At 35.3% G+C, this 23,888-nt stretch overlaps 1 protein-coding gene across 2 annotated transcripts in view; it reads right to left on the bottom strand.

Moving 5' to 3' along the window:
* Positions 1–23,888, bottom strand: part of KIFAP3 (kinesin associated protein 3) — a 184,874-nt gene that overhangs the window by 42,321 nt on the left and 118,665 nt on the right. For both annotated transcript variants that reach the window (XM_032863012.1, XM_032863013.1), the window contains 6 exons: positions 20,598–20,706; positions 18,737–18,849; positions 17,990–18,155; positions 17,248–17,373; positions 12,312–12,410; positions 6,882–6,967 (listed from right to left, as the gene is read on the bottom strand). In XM_032863012.1, the coding sequence (XP_032718903.1) occupies positions 6,882–6,967; positions 12,312–12,410; positions 17,248–17,373; positions 17,990–18,155; positions 18,737–18,849; positions 20,598–20,706 (699 nt within the window). The remainder of the gene's footprint in view (positions 1–6,881; positions 6,968–12,311; positions 12,411–17,247; positions 17,374–17,989; positions 18,156–18,736; positions 18,850–20,597; positions 20,707–23,888) is intronic.

Below are 23,888 nucleotides of genomic sequence, written 5' to 3'. Positions count from 1 at the left end.
TAAAGCTACTGAGATACTTATCCCCCAAACTGAAGAATCCTGGCAGTCTAAGGAGTTTATTTTAAAAAATCAAATAGCAACTCTGTGAAATTGTGTGAGACCGATGACTCACAGACCTGTCCCCCTGAAACAAATAATGCATTCTATGTTAATAAAAAATACTCACAAAAAATTAAATAGCAACTCTAAAAGGATATCCAGTATCAAAAATTTAATTAATTCAACATATAGCAATTAAAATCTGTTCTCTCTAACCCCTCTCCCCAAAATCTCTCCTCTCTTAAACTACCCCTGGCCCCATTGTCAGGAAATAACCAGGAATTCAGGGATGTCATAGCTCAACCATAGCCAAGATAAGTCATAAAAGTTTCTCAAGCCATTGTGGAAATACTCCAGGAATATAGTTACTTTTTACTTCATTTTTGAAATGCTTCTTTTTACAACAAGGGTACCCTGATGTCCTTGCTTTGAGACTTGAGTTTGTCTTGTATTTGAAGGTACACATGCTTTGTTTTTTATTTTCTCAGCTCCTGACATGATCTTAAGCACTCAGTTTCTATAAAAACTAAAGTGTCATTAAAGACTTATGGTTTGGTTTTAAATGGAATGTGCCATCCTTTTTGAAGTCCTACATTGCTTTGTTTACTACTTAACCACAGAAACATCGTGAAGCCTTAACCAGCCTATTATCAGAGCCTGTTCACGATCAGGAAAACTCTTTGTAACTGGCTTCCGTCACACCTTGTATCTGATTAACACACTATAGGATAACATAGAGCTACACAGATCTGCTTTGTGTTCTAACATACCTGATGGAAAGCAGATTTTCCTTTCTCCTTTAATGTGACAGCCCCCTAATTGAGAATGTAATATGGTTTATTTAATACACTTCTTCATACTAAATTAAAGCAGATCTAGAGTAATTTAGTTGCTCATTAAAGTTAAGGTAATAACTGCTAAGAAGATGCCTTTTTATAGCTTAGAAAACACTTATCCCAATGATATGTACAGGATAATTAAATACAGGTATACACGTAATTAAACACACATACATAACAGAGTTGACTTTAATGCACATACTACCTATTTCTCAAAAGTACTATCCCAAGTTTTGTCCTGTAGTCTTGACTATGACACTTTCTAACCAGACCTCAAATATAATTAATTATCTCTTCAACCACTGCTTAAAGCACTGAGGAGGCTCATCTGTAAAATATCATTTCAAATATCACGTTCAGTAGGGACACAGAGTTAAAGACAGATATCAAATCACAGGGACCTGTGGCTGGAAAGACAAGAGACATCACCCCTTCACCAGAAAATCTAGGTACGCCCCTTTTCCCATAAATACCTTAGAGACACAATGGGCCACTAGTATAGAACATCTGTTGCTAGGGCCAAAGAGTAGTCCTGCTCCTGGAAGGCGAGCTCAAGTCGAGATGACAGTCTGCGGGTGTTTTCTAGAGTACAGAATGTAAACTTGACATTCTGGGGACTTTGTGTTGTTGAGTTTTGTATTCCTAGTATCTTAGTGTCTTAACACAGTATGTCCTTAATAAAATAAACTAAATGTTTTACAACCCAGTAATGTCAGGGGAGAAATTTGTTTACCAACTGGGGAAGAATTTATGAGGTTGTCAAATACTTCATGCGAAGCTGAGGAAGTACTGAAGGATAAAAATCTAATTGGGTTTTTAGAAACTGTCTACGATTAGAGGATTCCATTCTTCCCTTCAGGATTCCCAAGGCTTGGAGAAGAAAAGACAATGATCAACTACCATATATCCTCTTTCCTTGTCTCCCTACTCCTCTCTGAAGCCACTCTAATCCCTGCCTCCCAGAGCTACATGTAAGGCCTAGTCAGACAGGTGACAACTTGCTGATGAGCCCATAGAGACCACATCACCGAACAGAGAGTCCTCCAGGGTACAAAGAGTACTACCACCACACATCTGTTTCAAGTCACCAATTGTAGGGCTTGGGCCCAAACACACTAAACAAATCATCACCAATGTAGCATTTCCATAATTTGGGGGACAAGTTCTTTACTGCACAAGGCATATTTCCCTAAGGCTTGCAGGGTACCGAAATGTTTCTTATTATTCTACCCTGTCTTAAATAAAAAAGAAGTTTGCTTTCTTAAATTGCCTCAAGCTACAAATACTCACATTAGCTCTTTCTTAAAAATTTTTAATTGTTATAGTACATAGTCATGCTGAGAATACTAGGATATCAAAGTCCAGAGGTAAAAAGAATCTTAAGAGATCACCCACTCCCATTCTAGGCAGGTTTCTAACTATTTAAGAAAGTTGGTTATTCAGTTATTACTAATGCTGACTGGACAGAGGCTTTACATTCTCCCTTGACAGCTTATTTCCAGTGTTTCATCATCTTTGCTTTGTCTAATCAAAGTTTCTCCTGTTTTGAATTAAGTCAATTTCCTCTTGTTTTACTCTTGAAAAAGATTTGGGACAAGAAAATAGCACCCTGAGTCATGATCAGTAGTAGAGTCTGAGCTCAAAGAACGGGACTGGCAGCTATGTCCTGTCCCAAGTGAACCTGAGAAGCTGTCATTTTACTGATGCCTTAAAATGGCCCACTCCTCAAATTTCTCCCAAACAAGGAGGCTTAGCAAGGTAGCAGTATAACTCTGGCCAGAGGTTAGTGGATAAATTGAGTCCAAATTAAAATAAGTCACCGCAGATTCAGAACATGGGTAATTTAACAGATGAGGCACTTCTACACTAGAAAAGGCAGATTCCTGTTTACCACACTGTCCGAATCAAGGCCTTTCAGTTAATTACCCTATTTAGAACTGCTCTGACATGGAGTTTTAAAATGCCAAATTCAGCCATTTTGCAGAATAATCTTAAACTGTAAATAGCCATATGTCTGGCCAAAATAATACTCCAAATAATGTTCCATAGTTAAAATCCAAACAGTGAACAGATTATCTTCCTACACCACTTAAAAAATTTAAATGAAAATAATGTAGATAATTAACTGTACCAAGGAAAGAAAATGTTGGTCCAGATAGGTAATCCACATATAAACTTCTCAACAAGGTCTGAGTTTTGGCCTAGTTCGAACAAAACTGAGGCTGACCATCATATGGGATATGCTCCGTATTTTCCCTAACTCAACTAACAATAACTCTCTAATCCCCAGAAACGTCTCTGTAAACTGAATCTTCAAAAAGTTATACACTGTCTGAGATTACTCAGCTGGTGAAAAGAAATAGAATCAGTTGTATTCTAGATGCAATACTCTGTTAGACCAAATTGCCATGTTATAGAGGCCAAAAGTTGAATGTAAAATCAGAAACCCTACTCAGCTGCGAAGGGGAGAAAAAGTTTTGGGAAGAAGCTGCTCCCAGTGGTGCAGTTCCTTACTATCAAGCTAGAACTGAACCGGGGCCTTGACTCTCATGAGTGTATAAGAGCAGGAAGGTAAAGAAACATTCTTCCAGCAGAATGTGGGATGTTTTGAGCCCTTCCATCAGCTGTAGACCACTTCTGTCCATTTAAGAAACTTAGCTGTGAATATGACCTGGTTGGGTAGCACAGCAGGACTTTTAAATCACATAATTCACACATGAGTATCTTTAAATATTGTATTTAATAAGTTTATTATTTCTAAATATCTTTTCAGACTAAACTTTTCCAATGTGTGAAATGAAACAATCTAAAATTACTTGGCATAATATCAAGTACTTACTTTGTTAAGTCTCATGTGGGGTCATAGACAGATTAGGTGAACCTTCAAGATAGCTTGTTCGAATATTTTTATACAAAGTCAAGTGATGAGATACCATCTTAGGGAGTCATATGTAGCTGGCTGATGTATCACCAGTTTCATTTTGCTGATTATTCTTTGAAGACCTTATCAACAAGGTTCTTTGTAAAAATAATTACCTAAATAATTTTGTTTGTTTGCATTTTAACTCTGATCAGGATTTATAAATTCCTTTAAGGACGGTAAGATCAACAAAGTAAAATGAAGATTAAAAATCCTCATTGGATTTAGAAAAACGAAGGCCAGGGTGACTTTAGTGAGAACTGTATCAGTGCAATAATGGAGGCAGAACCCCAAATTGGTACAGATTGAAAGGATGAGGGGAAATGAAGAAATAAAGGAAGTAATATGTAGACTTTTTCAAAACATTTGTTTGACAGGGAGAGAGAGAGAAAGAGAACTAGGACAGCAGTCTAGAAAAAATAGGTAGACACAAGGTGAGGAAAATTTCTGTTCAAGATGAGAGACTTTAGCCCAGAGTTTAAAAATAATTGGGAGTAAACTTTTTCACCTTATATTCATATTTGATTCTAAATATTTTTATAAGAAGACTGAGCTGGCATTTTGGAACTATCACTAATTTATATTCTAAACCAAACACGCCTAATATGTAAATCTAAACATTATTGCCTTCAAACAAGAAGGTAATTTATTTATTTATTTATTTTTAAAAGATTTTATTTATTTATTTGACAGACAGAGATCACAAGTAGGCAGAGAGGCAGGCAGAGAGAGAGAGAGAGAGAGAGAGAGAGAGAGAGAGGAGGAAGCAGGCTCCCCACTGAGCAGAGAGCCCGATTCGGGGCTCGATCCCAGGACCCTGAGGTCATGACCTGAGCTGAAAGCAGAGGCTTTCACCCACTGAGCCATCTTCGTACACTATATACTTCATATACAACACTGACTGAGTGATCTACAAGAAAATAGTATACGAGGGGCACCTGGCTGGCTCAGTCAGAGTCAGGTTAGTGTCTGATTCCTGATTCCAGCTCAGGTTGTGATCTCAGGGTCCTAGGATTGAGCTGTGGATCAGGCTCCAAGCTCAGCAGGGAGTCTGCTTGGGATTCTCTCTCCCTCTCCTATTGCCCCTCCGCCTCCCCCTCTCTCTCAAATAAATAAATAAATATTAAAAAAGAGAAAATTCTATATGAGCCATGAAATTATTCTCTAGGAGTAATAAATATTCTCTATAAACCCTGTGACCAGGGGCCTACATGTCTGAAACATCTTACCGAAGCAAGAATTTAATATGTAAAATTTCCTTGGGGTGCCTGGGTGGCTCAGTGGATTAGCCTCTGCCTTTGGCTCTGGTCGTGATCCCAGGGTCCTGGGATGGAGCCTCGAATCAGGCTCTCTGCTTAGCGGGGAGCCTGCCTATCCCTCTCTCTCTGCCTGTGATCTCTGTCAAATACATAAATAAAATCTTTGAAAAAAATATGTAAAATTTCCTTATTTTAATGAAAAGATCAAAGCTAAATGCCAACATACTCATTTAGTTTTAAACCAGTAATGATAGTGGCACCTGCGTGGCTCAGTTGGTTGTATGTCCGACTCTTGATTTTGGCTCAGGTTACGGGCTCAGGGTTGTGAGACTGAACCCTGCATTGGGCTCCATACTGGGTGTGGAGCCTGCTTAAGATCCTCTGTTTCTCTACCACTCTGTCCCTCCCCCACCTCACACATGTGCTCTCTAAGGAAAAAAAAATGTATAAAGCAGTAATGACTTGACTCAGGCAAATCCAAAAAGCAGATGATATCAAATAAGATCAATTTCTGTAATAAAATGCAAGAAATTGACAAGAAGTTACCTGATAGTGGTTGTCTGATTTCATAATGTAATCACTAGAAATGCCAACTTAAAGGATTTCTAATAAATTTGTTAACTGACTCTTTAAGATGTTATTCTGATTCTTTAAAAAGCTTAAGTTAAACTTTGAAAACTACTGAATAGGCTATATTCAAAAAGTTTTTTACAGGGTGAGTCAAAATAAAAAGTACTAATCCACTTCAAAGAAGGAAGCAAGCAAGTTGTGTGCAGCAATATATGCCATAAGTGAAAATACATTTAAAGTATCTAGTGTACAGTACATCCCGGTACAAGGCCCAAGTTTAGGCAGAAGACTCTGGTGGGCAGCATGAGCATGATTTCTGAAGAAACGTGTACATGGAGAGCATGTTTCTAATTGCTGACTCAGATTACCCTTCTGATTATATTCCTTTGGTTATAAATCCTTTCAAAGGTACTGCAGAAGGCGCCCGGGCAGCTCAGTCGGTTAAATGTCTGCCTTCTGCTCACATCATGCTCTCAGGGTCTGGGGATTGAGCCATGGGTTGGGACCCTTGCTCAGTGGGGAGTCTGCTTCTCCCTCTGCTGCTCCCCCTGCTTGTGCTCTTTCTCTCAAACAAATAAAATACTTAAAAAAAAAATAAGATTTTCTACAGTCATGAATAACGTTATTTTTATGTTTCATCATTCCAAAACAACTTACAAAACAGGTATATGCATATAGACAAAAATCAAATCACTGAAATAATAATTGACTTATTAAAAAGGTTTAATGGCCAAATTGCAAAACTGACTGTGTTGAGTTTTGGTAGAAATTCTCATTAAACCCCTGCTCCTATGAAATAATTTCTCTGCAAAACAGATGATTCTGAGATGACGTGTAGACCAAATCTAAAACACTTAATATGTATAAAACACTTAAAAATTTGAAGGCTAAAGGTCTTTTTTTTTTTTTTTAAAGATTTTACTTATTTATTTGACAGACAGAGATCACAAGGAGGCAGAGAGGCAGGCAGAGAGAGAGGAGAAAGCAGGCTCCCCGCTGAGCAGAGAGCCTGATGCAGGGCTCGATCCCAGGACCTTGAGATCATGACTTGAGCTGAAGGCAGAGGCTTTAAACCACTGAGCCACCCAGGTGCCCAAGGTCTTAATGTTTTAAACATGAATTTAGTATCACTGAATTTTCAGAGATTTACCAAAATACAAGTTTGCATTTAAATGAAATGCAAAGTTCTAAACAGTTCTTTTCTCCCAAATGAAGACTATTATCATACTTTGTATAAGAAGAAAAATTACTTACCGCTATAATATCTAATGTATTATCACAGACCTTTCGGATTTCATTATTTTTATCATGCATCAGATCTATGAGATATGCTGGAGCCTCTGAATAAAAGTGGTTAAAGATACAAACTCGTTTGAGATTGAGGTTATTCAAGCATATTAGAAAATCCCACATTTCTCTAAATTCAAATGCTGCCATAAATCTAACTTCAAATTTTAAAGTAGGATTAGTAAAAGATGACCAGAAACATTTAACATTTCATTTTTTTAAAGGACAGGGATAACAGAAATAAAAAAGAAAAAAAAAAACCCACTAAATAAAACTGGGTAAGGAAAACAAAGCCAGTAAATCTGAGAAAAGTACAAGGCCCAATTTTTGGAAATATTCAGAAAATAACTGAAGAGGGAGCTCTAGAGCTGTATCACTATAAAGCTTACTTGATCACGCTGGCCCACCTAAAGGTTTAGGAAAATTAATTTCACAAAAAAATTGCAGCAGCAAAGTATCAGTTATATCTTATATATGGTTATTGCGAGAAAAATAAGGCATTTTCACATGAAAAATGAAAGCTATAACCCAATATTTCAAAAAGGAATAAAGGAATTTAAGAAAATAGAATATATGTAAAAGAACAATATAAATCAAAATTAGAAAACAAAATAATTCAGAACTAAAAATAAAAGTAAAAATCATTTCAGATATATACGAGCTAAATTTATAATAATATATGAGTAAACAAAAACAACAGATAAAACTCCAAGAGAAATGGAAGGTAAAAAGGAAGAAAAAATGTGAAATTTAAAAGTAAATAAAAAGAAAATATTAGAAGATGATAAATATTAAAGATAGGCAAAGAAGATCCAATATAACAGAAATTCCAAAGGAGACAACAAAAGCAATAAAACAGAACAACTAACTAAAAACTATAATTCAGGAGAACTTTCCTGAAATTAGGGGGTAAAAAAGAGAACTACATACTGAAAGATCACATTTGATACTTGGAAAAATCAAGCAAGGATGATGAATACCCAGTCAAATTCTAATAAAGCTACTTGGCTTTAAAAAAAAAAAAAATTCCTCTGGTCTCACTGGCAAAAAATCAAAGTCATTTATAAAGGAAAAAAAAGTAAATTGTCGTCGGACTTTATGACAGATACCAATAATTAGCAGACTACAGACTTCACACAGGCATTAACTCAGGAAAAAAGACAGTGGAAAAATACCTTTCATTTGCTGAGGAAAAATAACTAGCAATCTAAAACTGCATATTGTGTTAAATTATTATTAAAGAAAAGATGCTAGTTATTTTCAGATAGAGATATATTTTATTATTCATAGATATTCACTCAGCACTTTAAGAGAATGTAATTATGAAAGAAAATCAACTCAGAGAAATAGACAAATGGAATTCAAGAAAAAACAGAAAACAAGGAAATAGGTCAACATATTATAAATCTTAAATAAGCACTGGTTTTTAAAAGACAATAACTTAATAATCCATTTTCAAATGTTACAAAAATGAGGTGAAATAATTATACTAGACAGTAAATAACGTGGAAGATGGGACTGGAAACATTAGACTTAAGTGAAAGGATACAGGCCTCTAAAATTGGAGAGAATACATGTTGAAATTTGGGTTTAACTCCCAAAAGAAAAAAGATGGCATATATAAATAACAAATAAGTAGGGGAGAAGGAAAGAATAAAGAAAACTTAAATCAATTAGGAAACCTCAACGAATCTCAAAAAGGCAGTGAAGAAAAACTTATGATCTCTAATATTAGTCGGTCTTGGTTAAAATTGTATTTGAAACAGAAGCCACAGGTTTCTATCAAGAAAATTTAGCACATGTGTACAAGCAAATGACATTCCTTGTAGCACTGTTAAAATGCCGAAAAAATTTTTATCAAGTTTCACAGCAAGTAGCAAAGACAGAGGTTAGCCCACATCTTCTACCCATCAGTGCTACTTACTAATTTTCTTGGGGACTAAAAGGATATATTTAAAATATAGAAAAAAAGTATAGAATAATATATTCTCAGGAGGACTCTAAAAGTCAAATTTGGCTTATTTTCCCTTTCTACAATTTTTGGGGTTGTATGAAAATTAATTATTACAATAGCACTGGTTCTCAATTTCAGATTCTCAATTCCTATGATTGTGCTGAGATCTATTTTAAATATTTCAAACAACTTAACATAAATCACATGTTTATCTAATATAAGTCTAAACCTGCCATCTCAAACACCAAGTTTATTTCGTTCTGTTTAAAATAAAATGTTGATCAAATTCTTTAAATTAAAAAATGAGAAAAAGAAATAGTTTACTGCCTAATAAATCTTTACTTAAAAATTTAAGTATATCAGTCATAGCAAAAATCACAATAAAAATGCTTAAAGTTACAGTGAAATATTTTAATAATAATTTCTAATTATGTGACAAAAGACCTATTTAAGTATCATTGACATCAATAAAAATCCCTGGTTTTTGAACACCAAAACACTGGGCAAAAGCACTCTAGCAATCTTTATACAATCTTAAGGGATGGATGCAAGCATCAGATCGAACTAGCATTCCTAGTGCTTTTGTAAAAATTTTAAATCAGCAGATTTTTTTATGTCCCATTCCCTCCATTATCAACATACTACATTCTTCAGAATAACTATTTGAAAAGTACTCACTTCAGATCAAGTGGCTTAACAAAAATCAAATTTGGGAGAAAATAAAGTTACACTGAGAAGAAAAATCAAATGGAAGTTGTCTTAAGATTGTGGCTTTTTTTTTTAATTAAAAGATTTTATTTATTTATTTGATAGAGATCACAAGTAGGCAGAGAGGCAGGCAGAGAGAGAGGAGGAAGCAGGCTCCCTGCTGAGCAGAGAGCCCGATGTGGGGCTCGATCCCAAGACCCTGAGATCATGACCTGAGCTGAAGGCAGAGGCTTAACCCTCTGAGCCACCCAGGCACCCCATGATTGTGGCCTTTGATAATAAGGAACTGACAGTGCATCTTAAACAGACCAGGTTAGAGACGTTTCTTCACTAAGTACCAGCACTTGGTACGTACTACAAATACTTCGTTCTTCAGTAGTCCTCAGAAAAACCCCTACATGATTACATGTAAACAAAAGTGGTCTTTCAAAGAAGTTACCTAGGAAAGCTATGCCTTCTCTTCCATGTCTTCTAACATGTGTTTCAGAGATGCTCAACCCAAAAAAGCATATTAAAATTTCTGAGAAGACCCTGTAGCAAGAAAACCTGTTTAATTACGTATATTCCCAACTCATTTATTGAAGAACCTTTTTCCATTAAGCAACTATTAAAAAAAAAAAAAAGTTCCACAGAACACCACTGGGGAAAGTGAATTTATTCCAATGATATGAAGACTTACTGAAAGGAGTGTATTGGAACTTATTTTCCTGAGAGAGTCAGTTTATAAACCACATTTTAAAAATATTACTTTGTGATAAAAGAAGATCTCTCTAATGTAATAAAGGCAAAACAGTATTTGCATATTGATAGCCCATATAAAAATGAATATTTCTCAGTTAGACTTGTTACTCTTCAGACTTGACTTCTGGGAGACTTTATATGGCTCCAGAAATCAATCTAGTCCTCAAAAGCAAGAGAATTTCCTCCAAAGATGATACTTATGATCTTGTGTCATTGGCTTTGAATATAATACTGAAGGAGTTGCAAATGTTTTGAGTGAGGACCCAGATCATTAAAAAAAGAAAAAGAAAAAAGTCTCCCAAGGTATTACTCCTAAAAGAACATTTGCCATTTAGACACATGTTCATTGACCAAACCAGTACTAACCACATGCCAGATACTATGTAAACTTCTGAGGACAGATGAAGATGAGGAAGACAGAGCTGGTCCTTAAGCTGAAGAGCTCAACATCTTTTGGTAAAAACAGGCATACAAATACACAATTTGAAGTTCTTTATTGAAGGTCAAAATAAATTACTCCTACTGGGAAGGAGGGAGCTTAACTGCATTAGAAAGGCTTAACTGAGAAGACGGCTTATAAATCTGCCTTTGATGAGCTGGGATTATTAGGTTAAGAAAGAGAAAAACGCATTTGAGGCTGCTAAGGCACACAAAGAGGCAGTAAGATGGGTCTGTCCAATATGATGACAAACTTTGGTGTGATAAGAGAAATTGCATATTGTAGAGTTAAAGGAGGGAACTTTGCAAAAATAGATTACGGTCAAGTTAAATGTGGATTTTTAACCTGGGTAATGAAGAACTTTACCGGTGGAGTTCAAAAGCAGATTTTTTTTTTTGTACACAAAAAAGCAGATCACCAACATGTGTGTGCATGCGCATGCACACACACACACACACACATTCAGCTCAGATGCCGCTTCTACTGCCAGCATTTCATGACATCCCCAGACTTGATTATATATCTTCTCTTGTGCCCAATGCACACACCTTTATGACATTAATACACTGCATTATAATTTTATATTTCTTATTTACTTATCTTGCCAATTAGACTATAAACTCCTTGAATACAGAGCCTGATACTTTTTATACATGTAGCACGTAAAACATTATCTGTTCGAAGCTCAGAACTTGGCAGACGTTTACATGGTGAATGACTGTAACAGGAGAGCAGCCGATACAAAGTGTTCAGCGATGAGACTGGGTAGATGGTACCTTCCTCACCCACTCTGAACACAGAAGGCAGACTGTTTTTCAGGAGAGAATGTTGGTATTGAGTACCCTTTTGAATGTAATAACAATCAACTGTCACTTACTATCTCTGTTAGAAACAACTACACGCACTTTTAAGTCCATTGGTACTTAGGAACAATCATACAGGGCAGGATATCTTCTTTTCATTGTAATAATATTATGGCTATTTTACAGATGAAAGATTTTATGCTCAAGGGAGATTAGATAATTTATCCAAGGTCCTGCAGCTTTTAAGTGGCAAAAGGTAACCTAAAATTTGGACTATTTGATTATAATGCTCTTTAGATCGGTGGAAGACATCCAGATGGCAATTAGCAACAAATGCCTAAGACTCAAGAAAGAGATTTTGAAGATAGTAAATACTTAGTATAGAGTTGGTAGCTGATGTCATGGGAACAGATGTATTTTCCCATATAGAGTGAATATGATAAGATTTTTGAAAGAGTACTAAGGGCAGTCCTAGGAACATCTGATAGTTAAGTTAATAGAGAAGGAAGTTCTAATATGTGTGTTAAGTTCTTAGGAATCATAGCATGACAAGTTAATAGAATTGTTTGCAAGAGTCTACCTATAACAGATTTGGGGTCAATAGCTTCCATGAAAAATACCTAGCCTTCTAAAATTATTTTGAAGTTTGGTATTTTTACATTACTTTAACATATGCTAGAAAAAATACCTAAAGATGCATTTTTTTCTGAGTATGTGAATGTCATTATCTATTGTAAATATTAAAAGGATACGCGTTTCCTTGATTATGACATCTCTCGTGGCTTGGTGGAAAACCATCTGGTAGAAGACGTAAATTATCTGACATACAAATTCATCATCTTCTTGTTGAGCTGAAAGGAAGCAGAACACTTCAAATGAAAGAATGCTATAGTTATATATAAAACTGAAAAACATTGACTGGCACAGTGGAGAATGAGAAAACTGAAAGTGACAGGAGACAGGTAAGGGCCAACCGGTATACATTATTTATAATACATGGTGGCATATGCAATTTATACATTTAGGTATTTTTTCTAAATTCCATGATGATGATCTGTGAGGAAATTTATAACATATTTTCAGAAGTTTTCAGTAATTTTGGTTACAGTTCAACTAGGTTAAATTACTTTGAAATACAAAGGTAAAAAATAAGATTTAAAAAAAAATATATTAGCTCTGATTTTAAACCAGACTATTTGAGATTGTCTCAAAAGATCAGGTTGTACTTAAGAAGAACAGAAGGACAAAACTGGCTTAAGAACATAGTAATAGTGCTACTCTATAATTCTCACTATATTTTGCCAACAGGTATAAAGAAATTATTAAATTAACTTTTAGGTCTCTAATGTGAAATGGTAACACTTACTTCTTTGTTTTTGGTTTGGTCCATCATAAGAATTTCTAAAACAACTCTAATTTGTGAAATAAATCTGGTTCTATATTTTGCCTTTATAATATTAAATTCTAAGTTTCTAAGTTTTTGGTAGAAAAACTACTATAAAGACATATTATTCTTGAATAATGTTAAAAAAGTTAAATTTTACTTATTGTCATGAAATAAGTTATTTCAGTTTTAATCAAATTGATTATAATAGTAAAAATAATGTTATATAACCACAAGGATAATTAAATTAAATGTTTAATATAATACAAAGAATAGTTTAACAGAATAGCTGATGTCCACTGATAATTATGTAACGGCAAAAGCAAACACTTACAGAAATCTAATTTTTAGGTACTGGTTATGAAATTTGATATATTAATAGTTTTTTGTCAACTCTTGACAACAGTTCAATGATATCTGTTAGACACAGACTTATGGGTCAACAGAGCATCTAACTAGTTCTGTAGAAAAAATTGTGGGCCCCTTAAAGTCCAAAGGAGTCTCTTCAATAAATGGTGCTGGGAAAATTGGACAGCTATGTGTAGAAGAGTGAAACTCAACCATTCTCTTAGACCATACACAAAGATAAACTCGAAATGGATAAAAGACCTCAACGTAAGGCAGGAATCTATCAAAATCCTAGAGGGGAACATAGGCAGTAACCTCTTCGACATTGGCCACAGCAACCTCTTTCAAGGTATGTTCCAAAGGCAAAGGAAACAAAAGCGAAAATGAACTTTTGAGACTTCATCAAGATCAAAAGCTTCTGCACAGCAAAGGAAACAGTCAACAAAACAAAGAGGCAACCCATGGAATGGGAGAAGATATTTGCAAATGACATTACAGACAAAGGGCTGATATCCAAGATCTATAAAGAACTCCTCAAACTCAACACACACAAAACAGATAATCATGTCAAAAAATGGGCAGAAGACATGAACAGACATTTCTCCAAACAAGACATACAAATGGATAACAGACACATAAAAAATGTTCATCATCATTAACCATCAGGGAGATTCAAATCAAAGCCACATTGAGATACCACCTTACACCAGTTAGAATGGCCAAAATTAACAAGACAGTAAACAACGTGTGTTGGAGAGATGTGGAGAAAGGGGAACCCTCTTACACTGTTGGTAGGAAAGAAAGTTGGTGCAGCCACTTTGGAAAACAGGGTGGAGGTGCCTTAGAAAGATAAAAATAGAGCTACCCTATGACCCAAAAATTGCACTACTAGGTATTTACCCCAATGATACAGATGTAATGAAAAGAAGGGCCATCTGTGCCCCAGTGTTTATAGCACCAATGGCCACAGTCTCCAAACTGTGGAAGGAGCCAAGATGCCCTTTAACAGACAAATGGATAAAGAAGATATGGTCCATATATACAATGGAGTACTGTGCCTCCATCAGAAAGGATGAATACCCAACTTTTGTATCAACATGGATGGGACTGGAAGAGATTATGCTGAGCGAAATAAGCCAAGGAGAGAGAGCCAATATCATACGGTTTCACTTACTTGTGGAGCATAAGGAATAACACGGAGGACATTGGAAGATGGAGAGGAGAAGAGAGTTGGGATAAATCGGAGGGGGAGATGAACCATGAGAGACTGTGGACTCTAAGGAACAAATTGAGGGTTTTGGAAGGGAGGGAGGTGAGGCATTGGGTGAACCTGGTGGTGGGTAGTACGGAAGGCACGTATTGCCTGGTGCACTGGGTGTGGTACATAAACAATGAATTTTGGAACACTGAAAAAAAAATTAAATTAAAAAAAAAAAAAAAGTCCAAAGGATTTCCCTCATGTACCTGCCAATGTACCACTCTCCCAGACTACCTGGGCTAAAATTCCATTAATTATTCTCTTGGTATACAGTGTTTCCTCACTTAACCCCAAGGGTTTTAATTTTGAAAACCCATATATTTCTTTATTTTATATTGTTATAGAAGAACAGTTGACATGTTTTATTCATTTCAGGTGTACAGCAGTGATTCGACAATTCTACGTATCACTCAATGCTCACCACGCTAAGTGTACTCACCGCCTATCACCATACAGTATTTAGGTATTATGGACTGTATTCCCAGAAATCCATGTATTTCTTAAAAAGAGAGGTATAGACTCTCTGCTTACGATAACCTCATGGCAGAGAACATTAAAACAAGGTAAATAAAACACTGTGAGCTGGCTCTGTCAACCTGCTTCATACATATCTCCGCTCTCTCAACCATAGTCAGTGCGGAACAGCGATTCCAGAACATGTCATCTGTTTCAACTTTCTCCAGCTCATCAGAAAATCCTCATTCTCACTCTGCCAACTACACTGTCTTCACTCATACCTCACAACTACCTCTCTTTTAATTATTTCTAATTTGAAACCTTCTGTGAGAAGGGTGGACCGAAGGACATTTATATATACTTTATGTGGGAGCACTTCAACTATGGAGGTATTATCTCTAGGTGACCTATTAAAATGCATTATGTTAAGGAATCTGTAAATCAACTTTTTTAAAAATTCTAAAGAGAGTAGTGGGCAAAAGACTTAAATAGGTACTTAACTTTATTAGCCATAACAACTGGCCAATAAATACAAACAGGTACTCAATTATAAGTCATTAGGGAAATGCAAATTAATGCAAATTAATGCAAATTAAAACTGCCACTCTGAAGGCCACAATGAAAGAGACCAATGACGTCCAGATACGGGGGTGATGCAGAAGAACTGGAACTTCAGCACATTTCTGGTGGGACTGAAAATTGGCACAACTACCTTGAAAAACTTACTGGCATTATTTACCGAAGCCAAACATATGGGGACTCTATGCCCCAACAATACTACTCCTAAGCATATGTCTAATAGGAATAAATACACATATTTACCAAATGAAAGGTTTAAGAATGTCCACAGAAACATTATTTATAATAGTCCTTCTCCTATCAAAAAAACAAAAAACCCCTATTGTCTACCAAGAGTAGAAAGGATAAATAGTGGTATATTTATACAGCAATGAGAAGAAACACAGTTCTGCACACAACACAGATGAATCTCACATTATAATTTAAGACAAAAAACCTGGATTCTATTTATATAAAGTTCAAAGCCAGGCAGAAGTAATCTATATACAATAAAAGAGAGGACAGAAACCAATTTGGATAAGGACTGGGAGGTGACACAGGAGGGACTTTCAGGGTGATGGTGAGGTTTCATTTCCTTATGTGAGTGGAAGTAACATGGGTGTGGCTCATTTTGAAAATCATTAAGCTATATTTTTGTATTTTTCTTTATGTATATGTTATACTTCAAAAAGGTCTATTAAAATTATACAAAATGAACATATATTATACCTGTACAGGAAAGACTGAGATTAGAGTGTCTTTTTAGGCTTCCCATACTTTGCAAAATTTCTGTATTAAAGCCCTAACCCCAAATGTGACTTTAATTTGGAGACAGGTCTATAAGGAAGTAATTAAGGTCAAATGAGGTCATAAGGGTGGAGTCCTGACCCCACAGAATTAGTATCCTTATAAGAAGAGGTACCGGAGTGTTGTGTGTGTGCTTGTACTCTCTTGCTTGTGCTCTCTGCCCTGTGGGGATGTGATAACACATCAAGAAGATGGGCTTTTGGAAGCCAGGAAGAAAGGCCTTATGAGGAACCATACTGGCTGGCACTTTGATCTTGGACTTCCCAGCCTCCAGAACTTTGAGAAAAAATATATATTTTTGTTTAAGCCACCCAGTCTTTTTGTTATAGCAGCCTAAGAATACTAACACAAGGTTCTAGAGAACTTGACGGTAACAGAATATTAGATTCAGATAGATTTTGTATACCATGTGGAAAACAATGACTCCTGGCCCCTTAAAAACAACACAAAGGTAATAAGGTAAAAACTCTATCCAGGCCTCACTGTCTAATACTATAACCATAGCCACTGTGGCTAATTAAATTAAATACAAAATTCAGATTCTCAGTCCCAATAGCCACATTTCAAGTACTTGACAGCCACATGTGTTGGAGAGCACAAATAGAGAACACTTTCTTCATTATAGAAAGTTTAGAGGATAATACTGGACTTAGGAGGGAATAGGATGCTTTGAATGAGCTTCCGAATGAACCTTCCTGATTAAAAAAAGGGTTTGCACAACACAGGAGATCTGATTCAATCAACACAAAGCTCAACAGAAAGAAGATAAAATAGAATATTAGTATTTCATGATTGCAGATCTTTTATATTTAAAAGTGTTAACTAATACCCTGTTTATATATTAACATAAAAATGAAATAAAATAATTATAATTTACCATTTAGCAATTCGATGAGTGCAGGGATTATCCCAGATTTGGCTAGCAGCGCAGCACAAGAGTCATCCATAGACACAGTTCCGATCATTATGACCACTTCTAAGACAAGGTCATCTTCTGCAGCACCTAGTCAAGTCAAACCACAGAAAGTTCAGAGAAATGTCCTTACCAAATCCATTTATATTACCAAAACTTGGAATGCACAGAAGAAATATTATAAGCTACTATATTAGTTCTTATGAAGCCTTACTTAACATGCTTATAAATTTGTCCTCTTCCCCATATTTCTAAGCTCAATGAGGACAGTTCAAAGTGTTGGGGGAAGGCAGTAGAGAAGTGAAGATACGTCTCTGAAAATATAAATGAAGGACAATGTAAACAGAGAAAATAGAAGAGTCACTTGAATGTCTCAAAGAACTTTCTGTGTGCAGCTGTATGCATATATAGAGATATATGGCATTTGGTAATTTTAAAAAGACAGGATAAAAAAATTAGCAGGATAGGGAAGGGAAACTAATATTAAGAAAACATATTGTTAGGAAGAATAATACATAAATATAAGAGGAGACCTACTGACCACCTCCCTGGGAAGAAGAAACTAAACTGAGCTGAAACTCAAGGTGTAGGAAGAAAACACGCCACCTAGTATAATATTGGTCAGAAAATACTGTTTGAGCAGCCTTATCCACAACAGAAAGAAATAACTTAATGATTATGCAAAAGGAAAATACTTAGCACAGACCTGGTTTTAGTTTATCCTTGAGATACGGAACTAACTTGTACTCCTTAAGAACCAATTCCCAGTCTAAATCTGGGATGGTCAAATTTGCAAGAGTTCCCAAACATTCAATCACAAACTCCTCTTCCTCATCATTAGAGATCTGGGCTGCAAGGTCCCCAACATAATCCTAAATAAAACAGAATTTTAATACACATTTATAATATGATTGCTGCAGAAAAACCAATCTGATAATATAGCCATAGGAAGAAAAAAAGAAGTATCGAACATGATTCTTATTTCAATAATCTTAAACCAAACTGCTATACAAGCCATTTGTTTAAGGGTTGTTTGTTTGTTTGTTTGTTTGTTTTTAGTAATCTCTACATCCAACATGAGGTTCAAACTCACAATCCTGAGATAAAAGTTCCATGCTCTTCCAAATGAAGCCAGCCAGGTGGCCCAGAAGCCAAAGGTTTAAAAGGCAAGAAAACTGGAGTGAGGATGGAAGGGTAAAGGGTAGGGATCATAAAACAAAAACAACTTTAAAACTTAGATTGAGATTTCTAGACGCTAAACTTACAAGAAGTTGATAAAAGAGCAACTTGGGTTATGAGTTAGTATTTGATAAGAGCTCAGTAAGAGGTTTTTTTTGTTTGTTTGTTTGTTTGTTTGTTTTTTCTCAGTAAGAGTTTTATTTCCAAATGTAGCACTTTAAAGCTTTAATTTCCAGGCTATTTTAATAGACAGAAACAAAGAAACTATACTTACAATAAATAAATTTTTAGTTGGTCCATCATGTTGGGAAATATTTCTAATCATTTTCATCAGCAATGGATCCTTGAACTTCAGAGCCCTCTTCATGAGCATCTTCAGCCCATTTCCTACAAAAAACCAGCAACTCCTTCATTAGAATTAAGGTTTATTTAAGTTTAATGATTTTTTGTTGTTGTTTATAATTCTCAAAAAAACCCCCCAATCTACACACGGTAAAATGCATGAATCTTAAGTGTACAACAAATTAATTTTGATAAATTTATGCCCCTGGGAAATTCATACTCATATCAAGATATAGAATATTTCTATTCACTCCAGAGAGTGCCCCTTCTCAGTTAATTCTCTTCCCCAAATGTGATAGCTTCTCTTCTCCTTTTCCTCTTCCCCCTATTGTCTTCCTTCTCTTTCTTCTTTTTAAACATAGATTAATTTTATCTGTTCTAGAATTACACATAAATATATGTGCGCTTTTGTGTGTGGAATCGGCACCACAAATTTAAAAAATGTAAATACTTTTTGATCCAGAAAATTTGTATTTCTAGGAATGAATCTTTTTTTTCTTTCTTCTTATTATTATTTAAATTTTAAATTAACATATAATATATTATTAGTACCAGGGGTACAGGTCTGTGAATTGCCAGGTTTACACACTTCACAGCACTCACCATAGCACATACCTTCCCCAATGTCCATAACCCAATCACCTGTTCCTTACCCCCTTCCCCCTTGGGCAATCCTCAGTTTGTTTTGTGAAATTAAGAGTCTCTTATGGTTTGTCTCCCTCCCGATCCCATCTTGTTTCATTTATTTCTAGGAATGAATCTTAATATAAAAATGGAAAGCTGAACAGTTTCAGAGAAAGAAAAATTACAGTAGCATGGTTTGTTACAGAAAAGAAGTGGCAACAAATTAAATATCTAAAATATCTGATTAAATTCTAGAAAATCCCTTAATAGATTATTTTGCAGCTGTTAGCAATTATGTCATATGTTTGGATCAACCAGGAAATCAAAAAAGAACTTAAACAATTCATGGAAACCAATGAGAATGAAGACACTTCAGTCCAAAACCTATGGGATACAGCAAAGGCGGTCCTAAGGGGGAAATATGTAGCTATACAAGCAATTATGTTTTATAAAAGTATTTAATCACATGGAACAAGATTCAAGATATTACTAACAAAAAAAATTTTGTCACCATATATAGATAGAAAAACCCCATTTTAAAAATATACGGACACAGACCTGTACCCCTGAAACAAATTATGCATTATATGTTTATAATAATAATTATAATAATATACAGAAGCATTATACCAAAATTTTATCTATCATTATGTCTGGATAATGAGAATAAAGATTTTAATTTTTTCCTATTTATTCATTTGTCTTTTTTTTTTTTTTTGCTTTAAAACAAACATATATACTTTTCAAATAAGAAAAATCTACTGAGCAGGTTCCAAAATATCATAATGCATGACAAGCTACTTTACAAAGTTATTATCTAAACAAATACCTAATACATATTTTTCTACTGAATTATCTTACACTGTAACAGATTGTTTTGCAAATAAAGAGTTTTGTTTCACCTAGAAATGTTTTCAAAATTCAAATTTCAATTAAGTATACCTAAACCCTGGTTTATAAAATGTTACTAAAGGGTGTTTCTACTCATGACATAAGAGTATTTATTCTGAATTCATGTGACCTTTTAAGATGAGAGCTATAAATTTTTACAGCTACTTAAAAATAGGATTTACATAGCTAGTATAATTCTTAATTCCTAATTATTTCTTTGCCGTCATTTGCCAGTCGCCATATGATGGAGGTCATCTATTAAGCTCAAAGGCACTAACCTTCACAGATAAGCTGAACATTCCTTTTGTTAGCAGCAAGATTAATGCAGAAGGAAATGAGTTCCAAGTCAATTCGTTCATCTGAACATTCAAAGAGCATCTTCATTAACTAGCAAAAAGCACAGGAAATATTTTATTCAAAAAAATACCAAAAGTACTAGAAGTCTTTTATGTTGGGAATAATAAAATACAATTATATTTCAACTCACAGAAGTGGTAGGCTGTCACTACCGACTAACTGAATGAATTAATGGTTAATGAACTACAAGATGTTCAGTTAAATACAGAATACCAAGTAACAGTGGAGAATACAAGAGGAATATTAGCTACAGTCTTTGCATTTAAGGAATTTAAAACACTGTACAGAAGTAGAGCATTCTGAGCAAAGGAAATAGATTGTGCACAGGTTACAAGGTAAGGAAGAACAAAAAAGGCCAAGCATGGTTGCAGTGAGTTAAACTGTTCACAGATAAAGGTAAAAGCCAGATCATGCAGGGTGTTGAAGTACGTGTTAAAGATGTGGGGCTTCATTAAAAGGATAATGGGAAGCCATTAAGGGCTTCTAAATAAGTAAAATGTCAGGATAAGATTTGTATTTCAAAATGATCTGGACAGTGTGGAAAATAGGCTGAAATAGAATAAGAAAATGTGGGAAAACCATCTAGAAGACAAGAGGAAAAGTCCAGGTAAGATGATGACTACTTGTGATAGATGGGGCCGTGGGGATAGAGAAAAAAGGTTGGATTAGAGATATCTTTAGGAGCAAGAATCAAAATGGGATTTAATAACTGACTAGATATTGGGGTTAAGGGAGAGGAAGGGTCAAAAATGACTCCCATGTTTCTGTGCTGAGCAACAACATGGATGGTACCACTAACATTTTCCAAACATGAGAAACTAGAGTAGAAGGAAAGGGAAGTCAAGGGAAGATACTGGTTTTAAGTATGTTGCGTTTAATAAGCTGCTTATGCCGTAGTCTGGAGCAGATATTCAGTAAAGTTATAAATGCAACCCTGAGTTTGGAAGAAATGTCTGCACCAGAGATTTAGGCATCATCATGTGTGACTGATGACTGAAGCTGTGGGCTGGACCCAGTCCTCTGGGATGGGTCAAGAATGAGAAAAGGACTTCATCCTGGTAAGAGGAAGAGAGGGTGGATCTGAAAAGCAGCAAACAAAAGAACAGAAATCTAGGAAAATGCAGGTGACCCAAGCCATCTGTCAGTAATCGGTATCTGTCATGATGAGAGACAGTCGTGATATTAAAGAAGAAATGAACAAAACTTTATGAGAAGCTAGTCTTCTGTAATTGGTAAATCAGATTAACTTAGTGTACATTATGTAAAGATACTTTTCTCTAAGTCAAATTGCTAAGACATGTGGAAATCAATCCTACAATTTATTACCTAAGAATTTCTTACGTCATGTCTCAGGGCCATACCTTTTTAGACCAACATGCCTCTGTGAATCCAGTAGGTGAATAATAACTTTGTTGTCTGGTTAGACCCTATTCTGTAAAATCTTGTTTTGATGATTTTCTATGTAGTTTCAGATAACTTTCAAGTTTCAGAAGGGATATATGGTCAACATACAAAAATCAATTGCATTTCTACGTGCTAGCTATGAACAACTAGAAACCAAAATTAAAAGCACAAATCTAGAGCACCTGGGTGGCACAGTCCTTTAAGTGTCTGACTCTTGGTCTCAGCTCAGGCCCTGATGTCAGGATCGTGATCTTGAGCTCTGTGCTCAGCGCAGAGCCTGCTTGAGTTTCTCTCCTTCCTTTGACCCCACCCCCAATTCTCTCTCTTTCTAGTAAATAAATCAATCTTTTTTTTTTTTTTTGAGATTTTATTTATTTATTTGTCAGAGAGCTAGAGAGAGCACAGGCAGACAGAGTGGCAGGCAGAGGCAGAGGGAGGAGCAGGCTCCCTGTGGAGCAAGGAGCCCGATGTGGGACTCGATCCCAGGATGCTGGGATCACGACCTGAGCCGAAGGCAGCTGCTTAACTGACTGAGCCACCCAGGCATCCCAATAAATCAATATTAAAAAAAAAATAAAATAAAAACACAGATCCACTTACAATTGCTCCAAAAAATACCTGGATAGGTATAATGTTAACAAAACTATCCTCATATATATATATATGCTGAACACCACAAAACATTATAGTAGGCAAATAGTTGGCAATATATCATGCCGTTTTCCCAGAGGACAGCTCTTTAACCACAAATGTTGCTACTAATGGAATATTTATATAAAGAATTATTAACACTAATAATATTACAGAATGAAAAAAATTCTATGGAAAAACTAAAATAATCTTAATATACTGGATATACATTTAGCAGATTTTGCTACCCATCTATATATTAAGTACCAATTAAAAATAAATTATAAATTAATAAAAATGTAGGTGACAATCCTCTAATATAATTAGTATGTTTTTATACGCTAGTCAAAAACTTCCTATAGATTTTTCCAAAGTTTTATTTATGCAAGAAATTTCTTTACAATAACAAAAATCTGCTACATCAAAGCAAAATATGTTGCTATTTTCTTGAAATTAACCTTGTAGTATGAAAATTGCCCTTACAAATGGGGTTAGAGATGATCTGTTTAGAAGCTGAGGGGTTTTGTTTTTGGTAATTTTCATGTTAAATCTGGGGCAAAGTAATTAGAAACTAGATTTTAAAAAAATAATGCACAGTTTGAAATCTTATCCAACTATCCCCACCCTCGTCCAATCAAGAGAAATTAGGACTAAATGTGAATGAAATGTATCATGATATAGAATTAGCTTTTCATAATAGGAAAAAGAAACATTTCAATTTTAATTAAAGCATTCATATTTAAACATAATAGTTTCGTTCAAACTCCATGAGCAACATTATGTCTCTAATTTGATTGTTACTCAGGCACTTCAAAAATAACTGTAATTGCTGACAACTAGGAAATATTAAAACTAGATTTGTTTTAACTATGTCCATTGTCAGCTTTTCCTAATTTAACAGGAAGGCACTGAAAGGGCTTTGGCCTGTGCAATGAAGAGGCAACAGTGTTCAATCAGACTAGTCCCCTATTGAGTATCAGATACCAAAGACCCACGACTGAAATCACGGTGTCTAGACTCCCTGGCACCTGACTTCACTTATTTACCAGTGACCAGAGGCCAACCCCCACAGCTCTCTGTACTCACATACACCTCTACTGCCCCCATCCCCCCACCCAAACATCTTTGAATGATTATGGCAGAACTTTGCATGCCACAGGAATCTCTTCTGACTGGCT

This window comes from Lontra canadensis, unplaced genomic scaffold (assembly GCF_010015895.1).
Source record: "Lontra canadensis isolate GAN:19392208 unplaced genomic scaffold, GSC_riverotter_1.0 scaffold24, whole genome shotgun sequence".
NCBI lineage: Eukaryota > Metazoa > Chordata > Mammalia > Carnivora > Mustelidae > Lontra > Lontra canadensis.
This window is presented reverse-complemented; position numbering and strand designations above follow the sequence as displayed.